This window comes from Leptinotarsa decemlineata, unplaced genomic scaffold (assembly GCF_025532065.1).
Source record: "Leptinotarsa decemlineata unplaced genomic scaffold, Ldec_3_MD MMD2_P_RNA_scaffold_2, whole genome shotgun sequence".
NCBI lineage: Eukaryota > Metazoa > Arthropoda > Insecta > Coleoptera > Chrysomelidae > Leptinotarsa > Leptinotarsa decemlineata.
This window is the reverse complement of record NW_027412529.1, coordinates 17,205,573-17,230,998: the sequence shown is the minus strand read 5'-3', so window position 1 is coordinate 17,230,998 and position 25,426 is coordinate 17,205,573. Positions and strand designations below refer to the sequence as shown.

The window sequence follows — 25,426 nt, the reverse complement described above, 5'->3', positions numbered from 1 at the left end:
ATTTGAAGATAATTCATTGTGATTGTGAGTGATAGAAGTGGTTTTTACATATAACTTTTGAGTACATTTGTAGAATTTGAGGTAACTTGACGGTATGCATTATTTATTTACATCATAAACTGACATAAATATTATTTAATATGTAATAAGTGTACAAATAAATTGATAAATTTATAAAAGATACAAATTATAATTATTTATAATGGTTGTCAATTTTGCAAATGTCTTAGACACTCGTTTCATGAAATAGTAATTGGCAAAAAAATTAGTTCATATGGCTTGGAGGCATTGTTGCCCTAGGAAACTGATAATGGGGATTATCTAAAATACAGAAATGTATTCTGGGTACCGAGTAGACTAGGATTATGTACAAGACTTAATAGGTCGCAGTACTGTGAGTCATTGGAAGCTACAATCCAATAGAAATGTTTGCAATCAGCCTCAGTCTGCAGGTTCTACCGGAATTTTTTTGTATAATGTTGATAATAATTTGGATGGTTGATTTTCATGTGTGCATACTTGTTTGTATCCAAATTCTGATCGAGCGAATTATTGTTATTTCTTCAGAATCACAGTGGTTAGAAGGAATGCAATAATGAAAACACCATTTTTTTTAAAGTTTAATATCACAGTCTAGCTACTCACATTAGGACAGAAGATGATTTTGAGGATGGTTCATTCATACAACTTAACCTAAATAATACCAGGGTCAGGATGAGGAATCTTAGCTTACTTATCTAAATATCTACTGTGTCCAATAGCGTATAATCACGGCTCAATAGAAGCATTAGAAGTTACTTACGAATAAAAATATGGATACCTAAAATAATAATAAATAAATTCAATTCGGGCTATTACGTAGTTTCTATATTTAACGAGGAAATAAATAGCAGTGGTATAAAGTTTGAAAATATAATTTTCATTCAAAGTGTTATCCCTACACCCAAGTACTTTAGCCATGTTGGGAAGTTGAGCGAGTTACATCTTTCACAGTACTCCATATTTCTGTTCTGAATGGTAGTTCTAATTCATTTGCTACTCCAGTGTTTTCGATTTTTCGGTTGAAACTTGTATTTTATGAATGTCCCAAACATAATTTTTGTTTGTTAATAAACTACATTACTTCGATGACTGATTGTAGGTGAACAGGTCGTGTGAGTTATATTTAAATTACAATCGATTCATGTTGAAATATTCATAATTCAACTGATTATGTTACAAAAGAAATAGAAATCAATCAGATTTGGTACTGAACGTATCAAGAAAATGTTCCCTGACTTATCGCGAGACATTCATCAGTTGTTTTTTTTGGAAGAATATTTGTAATTATGAATTTGATATCCTTCTGTACCCTGGTAATCTGCAAAATTGGGCGAGCATTGAAAAAATATTTCACTCTCACTCTCTGATTTTTCAACAAATGAGGTATTTTTGTGAATATTTGGCATGAATTTAACTGTATAAATTTAGTAATGATATCTGTCACATGCTTTGAGATGGATTTGAGAGAAATAAAAGGCACAACGTATGTGAAATATGAATGTAACACAATATCTCAGACAAGATCCATATACAATTAAGTATCGAAAGTATTGATATTTTTGATGCATAATAATTTATTTATGAGACTTTTCTCAAATCGTTTTTCAGTGTGAATATGTATATGTTTTGTTCAAATACCCAGTTAACATAGGTACAGTGTGTCATATTTTAGAGATTGGGCTTTCCTGAAGCAGTCAGTAATATAATGGGTTAGGCCAACAATAATATCAAAAATTATTGAATGGTTATTGAAAATTGCTCGAATTTTCGATATACTTTTTGGAATGATTTTTGAACCGTTCAATATGCACCTACCCAAAATTCCAATTTTTTAAAATTCTGATGATATCCGAATATGGAAATCAAGATGACATTTCTTATGGAAAACTATAATGTTGAAAGACTACATTTCTAATCTTTGTTCTATGTATTCGAACCTATGCCTTGATATCAGGAAATTTGTACGGTCCATGGTACATGGAATACTTTCTCAAATTTGCCTAGCGAGTATAGAAGAATATGAAGGATCTACAAAATTTACATGAATCTTCTAAAACAAAACTCTATGAAAGTATGAGATGTTAACTTAAAAAAAATCAAGAAGTGAATTCAAACTGATTCACATCTCATTGCTGAATTGATTTGGAACCTAAATGATGAATGAATATTCTTAAGTACAAAGAGATAATGGTACACCATCATAACCGAGTCGATAATAAAATCAATTGAGAAACTATTTCATGAACTTATGGAAAATGAAACATTGTGTTTTGTGAGAAAAGTATTCATTATGAATGATTATGAATCTTCATATGCAAATGATATTATGAACCTATATTTTGGGTGAACTGAAAATTTTTTGGGAACGTTTTATGTATAATCACATGTTTTCGTAGTTCTATTCTGAAAAATAAATATTATTCCATATTGATTGTTTATATTCGTGGATTCATAAATAATATATGAAAGAAATGAAGTGAAATAGAAACAGTGAGTTTGATGATAAATACCTATTCACCTATTCAATTTCAGAGGGATTGAAGATGATATTGAAAAAAGATAACAAACTCAGTATACACATCAAAATTGGTGGGAGTAAACAATTCATAAAAAAATACTAAATGAAAATATATATAATATTTCTTGAGAAAGTTTGGCAATATTACCTAGAACACATTTTGATTCGATTTTCAATTTGATAGTAATCCAAAAGTCTCTGAGATATTGTGATATATTGTACATACAATTCTTATTCCATCTGTGACTGAACATAAGCACCTGGAGAATATAAAAATTAACTTCTTCATTATAATACAGATGATATAATAACTCTCTTAGAATATTTGGAACATTCCTTTTTAAAGTTCACGTTCCTCTGTAGCTTGGGAACCACTGATATGCCTATTTTTTGATATAATGGTTGTTCAAATTATAATTGAATAATAATCCTCGACCTCGATTATCTCACAATGAAAACTTCAGTATGGCGATTGCCGCATCGATTCTGATTGGGAGCTTGTACATTACAAAATGAAAAAAAGCTAAGTAAAAATACTTCTTTTTGAATACAAATTACTCTCATCCAATACTTCAACATCATTCAATATATTGCTCTCGACACAATAATGTTATCCAAATAAATAAATACAAAAAAATGACGAAACTGACACTAATATTAACTTAATTGAAGTAGTACTTACAAAAACAGAAACAGTATAAGTTTTGAATTGATGTCGTGAATATAAGGTTAAAAATGAAGGTTTTCTATTTTCAATACAAAGTTGCAACTTGACGGAACTCATACCAGCATTTATGAAAAGAGTATAACTAATTCATAGTTGCTGCAATTGATGACGTCGACAAAAATGTTATATGCACCTCTTCAGCAAAAAGTTTTCTGTCGACTAACGCATTCGTATAAAAAAGTCTTTTGCATTTGATAACGCACATCAGTTGGACAGGATTTTTTATGTTTTTTACTTCTACACGAAGAACCATTAAAACTGACAGAAAGTTGAAGTAGATTGAAACACTAATGTCTGTCTTATCAAGTTCGGAAGTATCTTGGCAAAAATATTGGTTAACGGTTATATTTCATATCACGATCCAGTACAAGGTTCAAAAGTCGTTATCAACAAATAATAAACGAAACGTTAATTCGGAATGTAAATAATAATAAAACTTGATATTACGACTTCTACCGAAGAACCTTATGAACTCTGCTGTATCATTTAGAGAAATAGAAACTATCCTTGTCCGCTGACGCTTTCCAATTCCTTTTTCGCATAGGAACGTTTCTTCAACAGAATATCGATATCATCTTCGTTGTAATAAACGACGAAATCCTTGGGAGATAAACCTTCGAAAACAGTACAAACAGACGGTTTCAGGTTGTAGAAGAATAGTGGCTGGAGTCTCGCGGAGAAATCTTGGGACAAAATTTCAATGACAGTGGCAGCAGTGTAGTCAGCGCCGTATATGTGGGAGCAGTCTATGACGACTGGAAGGGCCTGTCGAATGCTGTGTTTCGTGACTAGGTTGCGGACATAGTCGACAGAGGGGAAGATTAGGCATCTGTCAGGAGTGAGCATGAGGTATTCGACGCCGCCTTTGGACTGAAACAAAGAGGTGAAGTGTTAATTTCACTCGTCAATTTTGTGATTTAAATATGTTTACCGATATTATATATTATTTCCACCACTTTTTTGGTGAACACAACAGAAATATTTTCATGACATACCAGTCCATTATGGTGTTTTTATTGCTCAGTTACATACAAATACATAATATTGTATTCATGGCAGGCATTGAGGGAAAATTTCAGATCCAGATGATCGTATCAAATACCCTTGACCAACGAAAGTACAAATTATAATTGATATCTCTGCCAATCGAATATCTATTTGATATGGATTCACATCAAACTGGCAACTCTGGAAGGATCCGATGATAGTAAGATTTTGCGCTAATCTTGTTAGATGCCTATGCAACAATCAATCAATCATTTGTTGAACTCAGGAGGAAATTTTGAGACGTTCATTTCCATTAAATGAATTGGAAATGGGATAACGAAACAATAATTTGGATATGAATTCTTGAAATCTCATTTTTTGAAGATATTCGACACCCACTAAATACACCAAGTATCAATGCAATGCAACATATTTGAATGAAATCGTTTCACTCAGTACCTCGATATAAGTTGGTATTCTTCACCATCGAAATCTTCATTACCAATGGATATTCAGACAATAAGTAACTCGAAAAAAATATTTACAATAATTCAGCGAGATCAAATTATGCAAGCAGCAAAGTTTCATTGAATGTTCAAATTTATTTTACATATTTGCTGCAAAACAATTCATAAACAACAATAAACAAAATCGGTTCATATATCGAAACCGAATTATAGAATTTCTCCTGAAAATTAGAGTGTTTCTGAAAGCTACTGTATTAATGAACAGTTCATTACCTAGATCATTCCAAAATTATAAAAGCATCCGCCACACTTTTCCAACTCTATTTTCGAGTATTCAGTTCCAATGAATTTTTTGCAAATCTGACAGATCAGAGAAATCCTAGAAACTAAAAAAGCCACCAATATCAATTTATTAGATCCATCCACTCCACATCAAATTCAGAACTCCATCGAAAAAATACTTTCCCTTTCTTGTGCCTATCAAAAAAATTAAACAATTTCTTCGCACCCACTGTTTATCAAGAACCATTCAATCACTGATAAGGTGAAATTAGGGAGATACCATACATACAATGTTTAAATATTTCAGTAAACCAGCAATTCTGCAATTCTGCAATATTTAAAAGAATTTAAAACCCATTACTGAATCTGATACAAAATATGTGGCACAAACAAATGTCCATCAGAGTTTATGAACATAAGCTTGTGGTATATGAATCAGTGGTGCCCTCTCTAATGACAGAACACTTTGATGATACAAAAACCATTGACACTGCACAAATTCCTCATTGTCTTAACAATACTCCTATTTGAAAAGATTCCCTGGAGAATCTCAGCACACGATATCTCTTTCATTAGGTAATTCCTCATTTTCACAAGCATAAATGATTCGTCAAGTCATGACATTCGAAAATGTGTCATGGAACAAGAGAGGGACATACAACAATAATAAGTTCCCATTATATATGGAGATATATCAGCCGGATATATCAGTAAGGATGACATTTTTGGGCACAAATGATATAAATAGTCGGGCGTCGGACTACTAGTCCTATTATATATTCGAACACGTCAGAACCATTTTCAGTTTGAGGTTCTCAGTGAAGTAGATCACAGACATATATTTTGATAGTGTTCGATGAATATGCAAAAGAAATGTCGGGCACAAAAACTGCAGACCGAAAAGAGCATATTATTTGTTAGACCATGGCCGTGAAAATCTGCGCAATATAATCAAACTACTCAATTTCAAACTTTCGTTGCGGTCCGTTGGAATCAGTAACTACGCTGAAAATGAAAGAGTTCTCAAGTTTACATCAGCTACTGGCCTTATATTTCTGTTCTATTGAAGATTATTGTTAGTTCTACGATTTAGTATACTGCTAACATATCAGGTCCCACTATCACAATGTAGAAAATGGTAGAACTCATAAAGTTGTTTGAGTTGGATTTGGGGAGTTTATTATATTTTTTTCAGACTCTCAATGGTCGCAGAAATTGCGGAATTACTTTGTTGGTTTGTACTACCATGGTTTGTACTACCAGATTATGAACTGGAATGAATTGATTTTCAACTCGATATTGCTTTCATTGTATTTTATCAACTTTTATTTCAAGAGGAACATTTAGCTTTCGTCATTAATTCAGGCGAGGTCGCAACACGACCTTGCAGCTGGACCGCTGGTTCACGGGATAATGGAGGCCTTTCACCAGAAGAAAAATACAGGCATCGTCCTTCTTGTCATCCGTACGGCATTTGACACCATATGAACAGAAGGATTTATTGCGAAAATGTGGATGGCACACATGCCCTTATACATGATTAGAATCTTAGATTATTATCTCGTCAACCGGAAATTCATAATTAGAATACATCAAGCTCTCTTTACAGAATTTTCATTGAAAGCAGGTGTTCCGCAGGGGTCTCACACTTTATACTCTCTCTATACGTACGACTTCCCAAAATGTAGGCATATACGCGGACGACACCGCGGTATATGCGCATTCATACTCTAGAGAAGTGGCAACAAGAAAGCTGCAAATTTAAATGGATAGGTTAGTCGTACCATGGAGAGGAGTAAGATAAAGATAAATCCGTCAAAGACTGAACTCGTCAATTTCACGAAGAAATTCACAGAGGCGGAAATCTTCAGAAAATTGTCAATTCAAAGGAAATCTGTGAATGAACAGAAAAGCGCGAAATACCTTGGAATTATCCTAGAAAAGCGCTGGAATTTCTGATGGGATATAAGTTTCTCAATTCATTGGCATTGGTATCATAACTTATAGTGACTGATACGTTTCATTTAGGCGTTTGCGAGACATAGCGTAAATCGAGCCGATCACCGATTTTATCAGACGGCTAGCTTATAAACACTTCAAGTGGTTTCTTCCCAAAAGCCCGCTGACTAGTGAAGTCACGGCTATTAGATCTCACCATAATTAGCCACGCGGACACGGTGACCTGATATATCAGTCCTTGGAAATCTTTCACGAACGTCGTGTTGAAGACCACTTATGAGTTCATGAAAAAACTAGCATTGAAAGCTCGTATCTATAGTTCTGTCCTGTTTTTTTATGAACTTTTTACAGGAGTATCTGGCCAATTCTGACAACCATAGCGGTGACGATCTTTGAACGACCTCAACATCGATTAAATGAAACGGTGTGCATAGGCTTATGCAGGAGGCACACGAATAATACAGAGGAACAACGTCTACATTTCCCAGTGAATGCAACCCGCTAACATCGCGGGGGTCTTTCTACATCGCCTCCTTTCAGTGGGGCCGCGAGGGCGCGTCCGTATCGGAGAGGAAACCCTCACCCTTCAGGTGATGAACAATGAAATGTAGATGTGATATTTTGATTTTTCAAAAAGGGATTTTTGGATTTTGGATCTTGTCTTCCACTGTAGTTTGATATTGCAAAGAAACTAGACGAAATCGAAGCCCAAAGACTATTTATGAGCCCCATAAGTAGTGCTAAGCCGAAATCCGAATGCATTTCTGACCTGATTTGTTTTCGAATTACAAGGCTGAATAAGGCGATCAGTTGCAATTCAAAACTTCAGTATCGCCGCAGAGTCTGGGTCCAAAAACAAACATTTGTGATTATTCAACAAATAGTGCTGTTTCGACCCGTCATAGGTCTCATTAGTGATGCTCAAGGGTCCGTGAAGGACAACTTCGAGTGAATAAAGACTGTTACGGTTTCAAAATCACTACCTCAATTTTTAGTAAACCCCCAGTAGATTTCATAATGGAGATAGGGGAAGTCTATAAAATTCCACATAGTTCATAGTTTACTTAAAATATAACAAAAATAATTTATTTCGTATTACGATTTATTATGACTCTGTATATGTCAGGAATATGAAACGAGTCTTCGTATTTTTGCTGGAATCGGCAGATTCACAAAGTTTATTTACAAAATATCGTTTTTTTCTACAAATAATTCATGTCTTTTATGACAGTTCATGTCATTTCGACATTTGGCATTTGGCATTTGGCATTCGACATTTGACATTTTGACATTTTCTTGGTTTTGGACCAGACACGGGAAGAACATCGCAGTTTTGCGGATTTGAAAGAAGATTTCAAAGTATTCCTGAATCGACAATTGATTTATCTCAAGGGAGATAATCAATTATCTACTGTCGTAGGATTCATGTAGGAATTACTCGAAACTTTCAAATTGAAGTTTACTTTGTCGAAGAACTCGAACATCTCAAAGGCCATACTCTATCTCAGGTATGAACAAATATTTTGTGTTTTATTGATACGACCTTCTTGCTTGCAAGAAATTATGTTCAGACATGTATGAATTTTTAGGCCTTCATTTTCCATTTGCCTGTTCGTTGCTAACTGATAACGCCCTTAAAATCTTCCCAACTTTGAGAATAGCGGTTGGCGAATCTCCACTTCTTGGACTCCTAGATGACTCACCATTGTTAGTAGCGACATAAGAGCGGGTGATTTTAAGCCTCATGTCTCAAAGAAGGTAATATTATTCCTTTTAATCGTTCATTTTGGTCTGAACGGGACGTATTGGCATCACAGAAGTAACACTACTAAAACTGTCAGCGTTACTGCGTAACCCACTTCATCTAGCTGAAGAGTACCTACTTTCACTTACTTTCGATTATATTAGTTTAGTATATTGTATTGAAATTTTAAAACCTTTGCTACCTTTAAACAACTGTAAACCGATGGTATGCATACTAGAGGGTAGATAATTCATCCGTCGAATTAGACAGTATCCTTCATCTTAACATAATTTATTTTTCCATGTGAATAAATCAAAATTTGTAGATTGGTCACGAAAGTTAGAACTGACAATCTTCGTTACAATTTTTCTTTACATTCTATTATTGTTAAAAAAAAACTGTATTTCTCTATATTTGAACGACGCTCTCTTTCCCATAAATTTCATCAATAAAAGATTCGCAAATTAATTTACTCCTTCCTTCTTTCTTTATACCCACTCCCGTCTCCACTGTTGAAAAGCTGGTAGGGCATTTGTGGAGGTAATAAGACGAACATAATAAGACAAGAACATTTTTTCTTATGAAGACGACGAGATCGACAGAAGCATGTAGGTACATCTACTCATACTAGAATGCATGAAGAGATATCCATAAATTTTGAGAAAGGTTAGACAAAACATTATAGCGCTATGGTTTGAGCCGTTATATGCGATGCTAGACTGAATCACTGATGATTTCTGGGCTCAACCGTCTTCAAACGAAACGCTTGAGTAAGTGAAGATGATGATATCCCACATTACGAAGAAGCCATCTATTGGATTGACAAGAAACACAATCCATGAATTTCAAAAAGCCCAACCAAATCCCAAAAAACAAACAGTTATGATCCGACACCAGACAGCGTTGTTTCATCAGCTTCAACTTCAGTGGTGCTAATCAAATGTTCAAATACGAAAATGAAACTGCTAAAACCAAACGAACGGTATTCTATACAGTCAAGAGCCCATATACTGTTACTCTTGGCTCAGGAGTAGACGGATTTAGACCTTAGCGAGATCGACAAAATAGCGAAGATCAGTAGAGGGTGACCAGATGAGATCATCAGGGGGATAGGTAGATCGAGACCTCAGACAGTCAAGTATTTTGAAGCTGAAACATCGGAAGTTTCAAATACTCACCGTTAAACGTTCAACAGTTATTTTGGGCCTCGCAGCGTGGTACAGTATGAATAGCAAATTGATTCCAATTCCAACTAATATTCCAATCTCTAAAGCAAGTACGAGGCAGGCTATGAATGTGATTAGAGCCAGCATCAAGTCAAGTTCTGAAAAAGATAACTGGAATTATATTTTTGAAAACTGGATTTTCATTTGGAATTTCCACATTCAATTGAATCTCCCTAATTTTTGTCTGAAATTCTAATTCTGAGGAAGTATTACTCACTTTTCGTCCTCCACATAGGTCTGACAACCTTAACCTCAACCATGAATATAACCGCTGCTATAATAATTCCTGCTAGGGTAGCTTTTGGAATGAAATAGAAGTATGGAGTGAAGAAAAGCAATGCTGTTACTACCAGGATACTAGTGTAGAGCCCACCAAGGGGAGTTCGTACCCCACTGGAATTACTGACAGCACTCCTGGAAAGTGATCCCGTAGAAGGAAATGCCTGGACGAAGGAGTTGAACATGTTGCAGATGCCTATGGCTAAAAATTCTTGGGTGGCATCGACCATTTTACCATTAGCTGAAATGGAATATTTCGAATGTAATGAATTTCGAACTGACATACAATTATTATTGTTACAACATTCCAATTTGAAATATTCACACAATAATGAATAGGTATACTCATTCAAGAAGATATCAGGTATAAGCAAAAATTATGGTGTGTTATTATCAGATGAAACCGATGAATCTTCGTCGAATGTTGTGATTGGAGGTTCTACAATTTTGTCAAATCAATGGTAATTTTCTTTTATAACATTTTATAACTTTTTTCGGAATCGACATTTTTCGGAAACGACATTTTTCAAGAGCTCTATGAAGAGTTTTTTGTCATCTATTATTTTGAACGTCGTGTTTTTTCTTGCAACGAAGCCCTTCACTTGACCCCAAATAAGTTCAATGGGATAAAAGCTCGCAATTATGAGGGGCCGATGCAGAATGATGATATTTCGTTTTTCTGATATCTTATCGAGTAACTCTGTGAAACGAGTTTTATTTGAATATACTATGAACAACATTTCTTTTTCAACCATACTTGCTTTGAGAAAAAGTCAACAAAACATTATTCTTCGAAAAATAACCATAATATACTAGTGAAAACGATACGAAACATCATTCAGGGGTGGAGTGATATTATTATAAATTAAATATGAATCATATTTTTCTAATATTCAACCCATCTTTACAGGACTTTTCATGATGAGCGTTAATTAGCCGTTTCTGGCAAACTATTCAACGGATCAACCTGAAAATTCCACAGTATGCATAAGTCAATATGACCTACACGCCTAAAATATTTCAGACGAAGCGGCGTTGTCGCTTCTACTATAAAGTAGCGGCTTCTTTGATTTTTCAAATGGAACACTTCGTATATAATATCATATTATCATTCATTATCACTTTGTCAACAAATTTATATACTATTTCCCTATACCTATCTATTACCGTTTAGAATATATAAATAAATTTCGATATTTTTTTTACCAAACATGAACTTTTATAAATGCTGATAATCTTGAACTCTCTTGCACTGAAACGATCAAATTTGAAATGGAGTGGAGTGATACTATGAGGATCTTCACTCCGAGTCATATTTTCATTTGCCTCATACAGGGTCTTCAACAAATGCAGATACTTTGATCTCATGAAAAAATGAGTGGAACTCAATTTTTTCAAATGGAACACCCTGTATATTTCAACATTTCTGAGCTCTACATCCAATTTTAAGTCAACTTTGTTCAGATAATACTATTTCTATTTTGAACCGTTTTCGAGATGAACTGTTTCAAACGGAAACTGACGTGATTTTCTTGCTCGTTTTTTTGAATTCATCACCTATTTTGGATATTCAACATTTTTTTCATACTTAGTAATATTTCTTTTTGATCCAGTTTTCTAACTGTCTCAGATCAGTAAATTCGAAATTGGTATGTACCTATCTTAGAAAAAGTTACAATTTGTATACATTGAGGTATTGGTCTCTAACGTACAACAGTACACATTAATATTTTTTAATAGTGTGCTTTGGAAAAATAAATGAACCAATTATTCAACGTCAGACTTTCATTGGTGGTTTTGACTGATTGTGATAGCTACCAATTATAATAGAATAATGTCAAGATTAGGGTACAGTAATGAAGATTTCTTGAATTTATTAATAATTCATGGTGAGTGCAATAGAATTGCAAGTAGAACATGTCGAGTATTTCATGAAAGATATCCACAACTTCCGAAGCCGAATAATAATGTGATAAATCGACTACTAAAAAACTGTAGGTTGAATGGAACCTTCCGTCCAAAAATCATTCGTAAGAAGACTAAAGTGGATGATGATGATAATGGTATAACAGTTTTGGGATACTTTCATGCATTTCCAAATGCTTCTCTGCACGAGGCTGAAAGGGAGATAGGTATACCCTACGTGACAATTTGTCGAATTCTTAATAAGCATAAATGGCATCCCTATAAGTTCTACTGTGTCCAACATTTGAAAGAGACTGATTCACCTCGTAGAGTGGAATTCTTTGAATGGTTACTTGTCAAGACTCAAGAGGATGAACATTTCCTTGACAATATCATATGGACAGATGAGGCCACGTTCACAAAAAATGGAGTTTTCAATAGACACAACAGTCATTATTGGGCGCCAGAAAATCCCCATGTTGTTCGCCAAAGGGGTTTTCAAGAAAGATGGCGATTCAATGTATTTTGTGCCATAAAGAATGAGTCAATTTTTTATATCGAGTTTTAAGATGATAATTTGAATGCATCAAAATATGAAGATTTACTGAGGAATGGAATTCAAATGATTTTAAATAATAGACTAAGAAGAGAACGTGTATGGTACCAAATGGATGGTGCTTCACCCCATAATTCTCAATCAGTCAGCGAAGCTTTAACCGAAATCTTCGAAGACAGATGGATTGGTAATAATGGACCTTTTCGTTGGCCACCTAGAATACCAGATGGCAATCCATTAGATTATTTCGTGTGGGGTTTCATTAAAAATATGGTTTACTCTACTCCAATAACAACAATGGAAGATATGAAATCGAGAGTTACAACTGCTTTCAATAGTTTGGCTCCATTTTGATCAAAAGCGCTACACATGACAATCTTTTGAAGAGATTACATGTTTGTTTAAGTAGAGGTGGATATATGTTTGAACATATTCTGAAATACACTGACGATTAAATTAACTCATTAATTTATGGGTTTATTATTTTCAGTTCGTGTTTCAGCGTTTCATTCAATGGTTGAGGAGTATTTTAATAATTATCTTTTTATTGTATTATCTGTACTGATTGAGAAACATCAAACGAAATCTGTTTTACAAAAATGAGTGATGAACAAGAATACCGTGTCAATTTCCGTTTGAAACAGTTTATCTCGAAAACGGTTCAAAATAGAAATTGTATTATCTGAACAAAGTTAATCTAAAATTGGAAGTAGAGCTCAAAAATGTTGAATTATACAGGGTGTTTCATTTGAAAAAATTGAGTTTCACTCATTTTTTCATGAGATCATAGTATCTGCATTTTTTGAAGACTTTTTGAAGATTTTTGAAAATATGACTCGGAGTGAAGATCCTCATAGTATCACTCCAATCCATTTCAAATTTGATCGTTTTAGTACGAGAGAGTACAAGATTATCAGCATTTATAAAAGTTCATGTTTGGTATAAAAAATATCGAAATTAATTTATATCTTCTAAACGGTAATAGATAGGTATAGGGAAATAGTATATGAATTTGTTGACAAAGTGATAATGAATCATAATATGATATTATATACGGGGTATTTGAAGGTGATTGACAATGTTTCATGATGAATTTCACTAGTTCGGACTTACATTGTCTACTATATAAAATGATTTGAAATCCCTGAAACAACAAAAAAGAATAATTGAAAATGAATAGCTGAAAATAACAATTATATTAAGCAAAATAAACCTGAAATGAAATAATAGTGAAATTAACTACAAGTAAAAATAGAACAATTGAATAAATAAAAACAAAATAAAAATAAAGGAATGAAAAAAGAAAATAAAAATAAAAAGTGTAGAGATTCCAAGTCACGTTAGTTCACGACGTTTCGATTGTTAGTATCTACAATCGTCTTCGGGTGATGACAATCGTCTTTCATTTCTTTATTTTTATTTTGTTTTTATTTATTCAATTTTTCTATTTTTACTTGTAGTTTATTTCACTATTATTTCATTTCAGGTTTATTTTGCCTAATATAATTGTTATTTTCAGCTATTCATTTTTAATTATTCTTTTTCGTTGTTTCAGGGATTTCAAATCATTTTATATAGTAGACAATGGAAGTCCGAACTAGTGAAATTCATATACGGGGTGTTCCATTTGAAAAATCAAAGAAGCCGCTACTTTGTAGTAGAAGCGACAACGCCGCTACGTCTAAAATATTTTAGGCGGGTAGGTCATATTGACTTATGCATACTATACTGTGGAATTTTCAGGTTGATCCGTTGAATAGTTTGCCAGAAACGGCTAATTAACGTTCATCATGAAAAGTCCTGTATAGATGGGTTGAATATTAGAAAAATATGATTCATATTTAATTTATAATAATATCACTCTACCCCTAAATGATGTTTCGTATCGTTTTCACTAGTATATTATGGTTATTTTTCTAAAATATTGTGACAAATGAATCAACTGTCTTACTCAAATTTATTTCCAAAAATATTTCACTAACCATGAACTAATTTATTTACAACACTCAGCAACTAACACTTAATTTATTTCCACTATTTGAATTTCTTGTTTCGCCGCTCGATCCACACGCTCCTATTGATAAATATATTACTGATTATTGAATCTGAAATGTTTTGAAAACTACTAATATACTAGTAGGAAATTAATGCTGAAAAAGTATTGTTACTTTTCAACTACCTCTATCCCTGTAATCAAATTGACTATTATATATTTTTGAATATTTCTGGTAGATTTTGGAAAATGTTGTTTTCATTCTTCTCCATTTGATTGTTGGTCTTAGTAATTCAATTGGTTTTAGCTTTTTCTTGTACCCTGTTACCTAATAGCTCAATATTAGCATCAATATGTCGATAATCAACTTCTACATTAGTAGAGTAAGTGACTTCTGGGTAGGTATATTATTTTTATCATCATTAAATACGTAAACGATATTTTCTAAATTCTGTAGACACTTTTGAAATATAAAGATTGAAGATTGGCAGTGCATTCTTGCTTTTTCTTAAGTGAGCTAAAAAGTTTGGTTCGGTGAATACTTTCACTTCAACATTGAATTCCTGCTTGGAAATATGTATTTCCCGAATATTTGTATGTTTTGTTTTTCATAAATCTTATTTTTTCGTCAAGTCCAACGAAATATGTATAGTCATCCTTATCAATTATTCAAATGGCTTTCTGTTATCAATCAAGCCATATGATCTAACATTACAACACTTCCAAAATACAAATCATGAAATTATAAAACAACAACAAAATTAATTGGTGCTCCGGGGCGACTTCATTGATTCCAGTGGCGCTTTTTCAGCTGCAGTAAAACCCGGAAAAACCTGCAGTACCACATCATTTGAAGACTTTGATCTGCCAATATCCTCTCTCTTACAAAACAGAATGTAGGGTGTCTCCAGAGGCTCCAATGAATTCAATACATCGCCAGAACACTTAGTAATACGACTATCGTCAAATTAAACCAGTTCGTTTCGTCTCTGACCAAGACGTAATAATGACCAGATTCAACGCCGGGACCACAGTGAACATTGACTGCATGAAGATTATAATTGTGATCTGTTAGATTGAAGTGTTCATCTATTTCGAACCTTCGTAAGAGTTTGGTGCTTCCGTCAGAGGTTGAATCATGTTTGAAGATCATCAGTGTTATTATTAAATTAACTGGTGCCTCAGCTATACTTGTTTTCCTATAACAGTCAGTTAGTTTGGCGTATGCTTGTCAATGCAATCGATCATCACCTGGAAAGTTCCATTTTCAGAGGATTCAACAATAAGCTTTGCACGGACTGGTTATTAGTCATATTAGGAAACGCTAGTTGAAGTTCCAGAAATTCACATACGTTTTTGCAACCTCTTCAACATTTACTACAAAGTAAATAAGTGAGGTTTATTATCTCGTTATCATAATATATTCATTTTCGAATTCCTGCCTTATCTATTGGTATGTTTTTTCACTATTCTGCGTCAACATTTAAGAAAAAAACAGTGATTCATGGGGAACACTTTCTTTTGTTTTGTTTGTTTCAATATTTGCTGTCTTCTCTCCCAGTGCAATTGTTGGTTTTCAACTTTGTTGAAATGGAAGGTATTTTATATTTCAATACAGGACAGTGTTACTTCGTTATCTAACTTGATGAATCGGTATTTTTCACGACACAGGATTGAGAAACAAGATAACATTGTTATCAGAGATGCTTGACTTTTTTGCTGGAGATACCGCAGATACTGCAATAGTAAGATCCATTGAACGCAACCAGTGTCCTTTATTCAATTATATCGAAAAATTGTTGACTACTTAGCAGCAGATATTCGTTAAGATATAAGCATTTTTCTTGGTTTTGAAGATATCTACATATGAAAAAAAAGTTTGCTGTCATTAGCAAAGCAACATATTCTGTATTTCTGGTTTTTCAATAAACCGTTAATGTACAATGTGAATAATAATAATAATCATATTTATCAACTCCAATAAAACATAATTTTGAGCCATATAACATTGATTGAAAGTAATGGGCGGAGTTCAATTTTTGTGTGTGGAGAACCCACAAAATTTGTTTTTCTTGTTATCTCAGAGAAAAAACTAAAAAGTTGTCGTCTAGAAAACCATAGCATCAAATTTAGTTTACTGAACCTTCCTAGACCAGGCCAAATTTGAAAATCAAGGTTATTTCTTGACCTTCGATTAAAGGATTTCTCTTGCTTTTTGAGGTATAGGCTACAAGAAGGATTTTGTTTGGAAGCCTTGCGAAACGCTATTCAGTTATTACATATCCATCAATAACCAATATAATAATCGAGAAGGTATCAATGCTAATTCTTTATTGAAATGGATTGATCATCCACAAACGATTGATGAAAAATATGTGGCAAAAATATTTCATGTGAAACATATAATTTCTTAGAAGGTTCGATATGTTCCGGTCAACTCGAGGAAAGTGTACCCATCTAATAAAGATGTTACTGATACCAGTTTTCATTCATGAACATAAATATTCACCATCAATATTTCCGAATGCAGATGTTAGCAGTTTTGAAATCTGGCGATATCTATATATATATGGCTGAAATTTGACAGGTGACTTGCATTCGCGTCGCAATCTCACATTTGTCACTTGCATCATCAATGAAATTGACAAGCTGATCAGATTTAGTTTAATATCATACAATTCAACACATAATATGTAAAAGCTGATTGCAGTTATAATTGTGAACTCAAGTTGAATTACAGTAATCCACAGATTTTCAAACAGAAATGTAAACAAATGTTGAGAAATTATTTAATTTTGTTTCAATCTCCTAATATTTACATAATCTACTCATGCATTTTCCCAACGTTTATTTTGCATTGAATTTTGAAAGCAAATATGAAAAATTATATTGTAATTCGAAGACGAGAATGTGAATATTCGCTTCACTACCACTATGCAGTCTATAACACTTTAAAATGAGCAAATTTAGTCTAGAACGTGAATATTCGCAATGTTTTCATCAGATGATCCTGATGACAATACATCATTATTACTCCCATTTATAGTTATCGTTGAATTCGCATAAATCACAGAATTCAGTGTCTGAAATTTTCCACTCTATCATTAAATCATTAATATTGGATGAGCGTGTTACCAATGACCGTGAACCTAGATGAATAGATGATTTATAGCAGGCTAAAGTACATTAATTTATGGTATATTCCTGGATATGGTATATCATAGATATGATAATTTCAATGACAGGGTGCTTCTCAGATTGTGTTTATTGCACAAGACAAATGTGTTTTCATCCCTATTTAATGAACCGAGGCAAGATTCTAGGCTAGTATTAGTTACGACGCGAGTGCCTGAGTGTCTAACACTGTCCAAGAAAGTACTCTACGTTGTACTTTGTATATATATACGTTGTATATATATATATATATATATATATATATATATATATATATATATATATATATATATATATATATATATATATATATATATATATATATATATATATATAGAAAAAAGTAGTCTTTTTGCTGACTAGTCAGAAAATAAGTGAAAACAATATTTGGGTATGCAGCAGGCCAAAAATTTAGTGTACTCTTATAACACAGATTCCAAGCTTTCGATAATCTTTATTATGCTACAATAAGAATAAAAAACAGTCATATTTATAAAATAATAATTCAAGCCAAGTTACAGTGTACACATAACCTCACATACACTGTAAGTTGGCTTGAATCATTATTTTATAAATATGACTGTTTTTTATCCTTATTGTAGCATCCCTGATGATGATGATGATATATATATATATATATATATATATATATATATATATATATATATATATATATATATATATATATATATATATATATATATATATATATATATATATATATATATATATATATATATATATATATATATATATATATATATATATATATATTACAATGTAGGTTTTCACGGATGGTAGAATATGATGTGTTGTTTTTCCGGGTGTTCATCCGTTGTGTACTATTCGATAGTCGACGTTTCGCCATCATCTCAGATGGCATTATCAAGACGAGTTACTGCTTCGCTTCGCTTACACCTCTCGAAGCGAAGCAGTAACTCGTCTTGATAATGCCATCTGAGATGATGGCGAAACGTCGACTATCGAATAGTACACAACGGATGAACACCCGGAAAAACAACACATCATATATATATATATATATATATATATATATATATATATATATATATGATATATATATATATATGCATCCGTGTATGTGATATTATCTCTAATTTCACCAACGTTTCGACAAAATCTCATTTGTCATTATCAAGGTGTGCTGTTACGTGTTTAGAAGTTTGTTGATATATATATATATATATATATATATATATATATATATATATATATATATATATATATATATATATATATATATATCCCACTGCGGGCAATTTTTTTTTGTTTTGACATCAAAACATGAACATCAGTCCTGAGAGTTTCATCGTTCCACCTCGAATATTACGGAAGATACGGGGGTGTTTCCATAAGAAGGGAGACAAATTCGTGATGCAAATTGGAGTTCATAAACAATAGTTATATTAGTTTTTATTTCTTTTTTATTGGTTTATATCTTTGCACAATCTGGAAAATACACAAATCTTTATCGATACAGAATCTGCTCAAGTGTAATAAAGTCCAAACTCAAAATTTCACTCAAAAAAGTTACTGGGTAAGAAAAACCACATAATAGTTTACTCAGTCTGTAACTTGTATACCTGCTATTGTCCTATAAATTGAATGATCAATAGAAAAAAATAAATTTCTACACACCAAGTTGGTTGAAATACATGTGTTAGTTGCTGATACGATGCATGCAGATTTTTCAAACTCAAAGAAATATGCTGTATTTTTTTCATGTGGACTATCGACTGTGATATCTTAACATGCGATTCTTTTGACGTTTGTGATTGGGGGTTCTTCAATGGTAAATTTATTGGATTTTGATAACGGAAAAGTCAGTGTTCCAAAACTTTGACCATCTGAAGGAAGCTAAGTATAGGATTATACTTTTTTTACTATCTCCACTGGTAATTCAATTTATAGACGAAATTTCTGAATACAACAAGCTACTGACAAATTGGACCCTTCAGTGGTTTATAGCTATAAGGAAGTAATTTTTCGAGGTTAAATTTTCAATTTGCCCTCTAGTAGTTTACACTTCAGCAGTTTCTTTACTGATTGATCTTGGGTCAATTGAGGCTGGGCCTATGCGCTTACTGCGCAATCTGTGTTGCAAGCAACCAGTGATGCAATTGAACCCAGGTTTGTGTTCAATAAACCCTACAAAATACAAATAAAATAGAATACAGAGTCAGATGCTACAAACGCAATACGCATATATACAGACGCATATATACAGACTCAAAAACCGAAGAAGGCTCAAGATGTAGGGTGTACTAAAGATCGCTGAGCCTGAGGATCAAGTGGGGAATGGGAAAAATACCAGTGTGGTCCAAACAGAACTGGCTGGTATCTCAATCGCCACAAAAGAAATAACCAGAAAAAGAATTTCTGGCCAAAACATAACAATCTGCACTGACAGCAGACAAGCCCTATTAGCCTCGAATAGACAACGTGTAACCTCAGGGCTAGTACTAGAGTGTCATCAAGATTTAGCCAAAGCCTCGGTAGATAATAACATTATCCTGAGGTGTGTTAAACGGCACGACAGGAGTAAATTTAATCGCATTGCCGACTCTTCAGCCAGCGAAGCGACTGGACTAAGAATTGCAGAACCCAGTGGTAACTACGGCCTGATGACTTCGACAATTGTGAAACTAGCCAAACGTCACACCCATGCTCCATCCCTAAAGAGATGGGATGGAAAATCTACACTCAACAGTAGGATATCTGACTGGCCACTGTCAACTAAGGAAACACCTTCATGATATAGGGCTAGTGGACACACCTCTATGCGGGATGTGTGAACAGGAAGGTGAGACTATCAGGCATGTCCTATGCAAGTCTCCGGAGTTATCGTCAATAAGAGAGTGTGTGTTCGGCGAGTCTTGGCCTACACCTGCCGATTTAAGGGAGATGTCTCCCAGTGACCTGTCCACCTTCCTGGAAAGGACATGATGGACAACTTCTCGGGAGGATGTACAATGGGTCACATGTGGCGTAAGTGCTGTGGGCTTATACTCAACCTCCCTACTCAACAGATTCATATACTGATTGATCTTTGTTCATTCCTCAGAAGAAACATCCACTCATCTTCAAGAAATTTCAAACGGTTTTCCATTAATAATGATAATGAAACGTACTGCAAGCAACTATAATTTTCCAATTGCTACCATCCCTGTATGCAGAGTAGCTAAACGAGAAATGAAAAAAAGTGTTATCAGAAACTATGTCAACATTTTGGCAAAAAAGTTTCGGTTGGGCAGAAATGGGACAACATTTTCACCTTGCTATTTCCACGCCCAAATAGAATTGATCACATAGGGCAAAACATTTCTGGTGCTGAGAAATTCTGATTTGTTGCCTCATGATTCCAGTGTGCCCTTTAGCTCTATCAGATTTTTTGAGTTTTCAGGCTTGTTGTTAACTAGCTCTTGGTGGTTGTCAGTTTTCTGTTTACCCAATGAACTTTGAGCAATTGATACAAACGAGTTCCAGTCAAGTTCATTCATGAACTTGAAAAAATTGAGGTCCTTTATTAGTTGCCATATCTGAACGCTTTCGAAAATGCCAGCTGTCAATTCTTATTTACTGTGTTCAGAAAATTTACTTTCTATATATTCAATATTGGATCATTCATATTCAATGAACTGCTTCAGCTCTGATATTCCAAAATCAAGGAACATGTATATTTATGTATATATTAGTATATTCAACTCGTTGGTCAAGAAAAAAATTAATTTTTGACTGATATATATGGTCTTCTTCCTTATTATGGATGATATTTAAGGACAAATGTATGTCGGAAATACCAGGGCTGGTGGATTTAGAACCAGCACCTCGTAATTTTGTTCATTACTCTTAATTTTCAAATAGTATGAGGAGTCGAGTAAAATATCGTTTGAAAACCAAACAAATTATCTTTACAGTAGTCTTCGAATTTTGAAATTTCTCTTGAAACATTTTTGAAAATCACATTTGAGAATTAACATTTGTTACATGCTTTCTTTTCACTAAGTTGAAGGAATGTTTGAACTGATCAACATCTGTGTTCATACAATTCTGAAGATTTTTTCCATAAGTTATCTTATATTCCAAAGCATTTCCGACATTTTTTCAGGTAAATATTCAGATACTGATTTTACTTTCCAGGTAATAGTATAAAAAAATGAGGGGCGAAAAATCGGGTAACCATTAAGGCAATACCTCTTCTTCCTGTCTACTACCAAAGACTTTAAAAAATTCTTACCCTACTTTTCTGAGGGTCTAACTGTTAGACATGAATCAAGGTTTAAGGCGCAGACACCCCGAAGAACAATTGCTTGGTATACAAAGTAGGCAACATTCTTTACAGAAATTAGTAAAGGGAAATATCAAGCAATCGATTACACTTTAAAAGTTGCTCAATAATTGGCAGAAAAGGAAAGACCTTTCACTGAGGCGGAATTTATGAAGCAAACGTTTTGAGAAGTGCTGATGTATTGTTTGATGACTGTTGAGAGGCGAACTACTGGAATGACAGAAAATGTAGAGAAATAACAGATCAACGCCATTAATCACCAATATCGTATTGAGTACTACGTTGAATAAAGGTGCGACGTTGATGACATTTCTCGATTGGCAATCGTTGCGCGGTACTTTGACAGTAACCGTATGCATGAAGAACTAATATGTCTGCTTCTTTTCTGAGGAACGACAAGAAAAAAAGATATATTATCAGAATTCGTTAAACATTTTCAGAAACGGTGATCAGATTTAACTAAGATTTTTTGCGTAACTACAGATAAAGCACCCGCTATGATCGGGGCACATAAGGGATTTGTATCTTTTCTTGCTGCTCGTATTGGTCGACTACTTTCGAAATTTCGTTGACTCACTCATCAATAAACTTTATGTGAGGATCTCGCATCCGTTATGGATACCGTTGTTAATGTTGTCAACTACATTGCTGGTCGTTCTTCATTAACTCACAGACAACTTCAAGTCATTTTCACAAGAAATGAAAAGTGCATATTCAGGTATTCCATTACATAGCAATATACGCTGGCATAGCTACGGTAAAGTGCTTTCTAGATTTGCGGAATGTTTGGGAAAAATTGGGTCATTTTTGTTGCAATAAAATCAAGCTCAAGTATAGATAATGAATAATGGATTTGTGAGTTAATGTCCCAAACTGATAATACAAATCATCTCGGCGAACTAAACCTTAAGTTGTAAGTTTCAGGTTGAACTGTTCTAGATTTGTAAGATTCCTGGAAGTCTGTTGAAATGAAAAAAGTTGTATTTATTCGCGATATTACCTCCCATGCATATTAATACTTTCCATCTCTAAAAACATACTTACTCAACCTTAATAATTGTGATAATGCTGCATTTGATGAGAAAATGTTAAACTAAATGACTTCACTGAAAGAAGAATTTGCTGAAAGAGGTTAAGATTTCCATTAACATGATCACATGTTCTACTTTTTGATAAAACACACCTAATGGGTTTTACTATCATTTTTGATGATTTTTTTTGCATGGATAGGAACTTCGAGTTATTGAAGACAAAGTTTGTGGAACTAAGAAGAGTTTTAGAAAGTGAGCCTCAGCATAAATCATACGAAATACTGAAATTTTGGACTAGTTTGCCAGAAAAATTTATTAAGCACAAAAAAGTGGTATTTACCATGCTTTCAACATTCCAATCGTCCTATATGTGTGAGCAAGTTTTTTCCCATATGAAAATCATTTCGAATTCATATTGAAGCTGGTTAATAACAGAACACTCAGAGGCGTGTCTAATATTAAAAGAAAATAGACATGAACCAGAATTAAAAAAGATTTCGCGAGAAACACAAAGACCAGGATTACACTAAAAACGATTGATGTGCTATGTATCTTTCTTGATTGAAATTTTCAGAAACATTGTTGATAATTTTCTTACTTTATCAGTCACTATCCTTATCACTTTCAACAATTTTTGTATAAAAATTATACAGTTTTTTATAGTGGCACTATGGTTTTGTCCAAAATTGCACATGGGACCCTCTTTGTTTAAAAGGATGCCGACCCCTCGTCTAACAAGAAAAATTTATGTATGGAAGAACTTGAAAGTTCTTTTCTGAACATCGATTTGACCTTTGCACACTCAGATATATAAAAACGTCGACCTTGAAACGTCAACCAATTTTTATTTCGAATAGATTTTTTATTTTCGATTCACATCGAACAGATATCCTAATGAGGCCCGATTTATTTACATTATGGGAAATTTAGCTTCTGCATTACTCTCGAAACCATCCCGTATGCAAGCTTTGTACGAGTATTTATGTTCTTCGAAATGGATGTGTTCTTTTGAGCTCGTTAGAAACAAACACCAAGTGAACACGGATCAGAAAATTGGTCTCCTATTTTCTGTGTAATGAACATTAGCCTTCCAAACATTTCAAATCGACAAAGTTTATTTCTATGTAATCACCAACACCACAAGTAATAATTCAGGAATATTGTGAAGAAAAAAGTAACAAATCTGGTTTTCTGAAATTGTTAGACGTGTTGAAAAACTTTAACTGTAGATGTTGGATTTCATTAGTTCGGTCTGATATCATATAAAATGATTCGAAATCCCTGAAACAACTAATAAAAAAAGAATAGCTGAAAAAGAAAGCTGAAAATAACAATTTTATTAAAACTGAAACAGTTAAACAAAAACTGAAAATAAAAATAAATAGTTGAGCCAAGTTACTTCACGACGTTTCGATTGTTAGTATCAACAATCATCTTCGGGTGATGAATGGAATAATTCCACCAAGAGATGACTATTTATGGATCACTCGGGTAATTTCCCTTATCTCCGCTTTCCTTTTTCCGCTTCACCGTTTTAGTGGGAGATGACCGTTTGGCGGAAGTGGCCATTTTTCACTTGATTAGGGGTTTCCATATGTTGCGTATTTCTACACTAGCTTGGCTGAATACATTGTTGGATAACATGTATGCGGCTTCTTTGAATTTTCTCCTAAACCAATATTTCTCCCTGTGTATAATGTCAGCTTGGGACCACTCTATGTTATGTTGATGTGTCCAAACATGCTCTGTTATTCCTGATTTGCTGGTTACCCCTCGCTGTGTGTGTTTTGCAAATTTTCAATGGCCTCCGATATATGACTTTTCGCACTCACAGGGTATCCGGTAAATGCAATTCTTGGAATCGCGTTCGGTAGACTGGTTTTCGTGAGGCTGTTACGGATAGTGTTTTCGGATCTGAAGCAGGGCCTGGTGTTGTACCTAGATCCAATTCTTCTTATTCTTTCCGATAATCCTCTGATGTAGGGAAGTACAATTACTGGTTGTGACGGCCAAAGTTTCTTCCACCATCGCTCTGGAGTAGCCATTCCGTTGAAGATCATTTCGATGATATCTAGTTCCTTCTCGAGACCTTCCTTCGTATAACAGAGTTCGAAAGCACGGTCTAATAGAGTCTTGATGATTCCTCTTTCAGTCGATGAATGGTGATTGGATTCGTGGTTCAGATATTGTCCCGTGTGGGTGGGTTTTCGGTATACAGATGTTTACC

The 25,426-nt window shown here is 33.7% G+C and overlaps 1 protein-coding gene across 3 annotated transcripts in view; it reads right to left on the bottom strand.

Moving 5' to 3' along the window:
* Positions 1-757: 757 nt before the first annotated feature.
* The window catches only part of LOC111504423 (Epidermal stripes and patches), a 159,091-nt gene continuing 134,422 nt past the window's right edge, over positions 758-25,426 (bottom strand). For all 3 annotated transcript variants that reach the window (XM_074184381.1, XM_074184390.1, XM_074184396.1), the window contains exons 7-9: positions 10,170-10,472; positions 9,905-10,050; positions 758-4,157 (exon numbers count right to left, since the gene is read on the bottom strand). In XM_074184381.1, the coding sequence (XP_074040482.1) occupies positions 3,789-4,157; positions 9,905-10,050; positions 10,170-10,472 (818 nt within the window). In that variant the 3' untranslated portion in view covers positions 758-3,788. The remainder of the gene's footprint in view (positions 4,158-9,904; positions 10,051-10,169; positions 10,473-25,426) is intronic.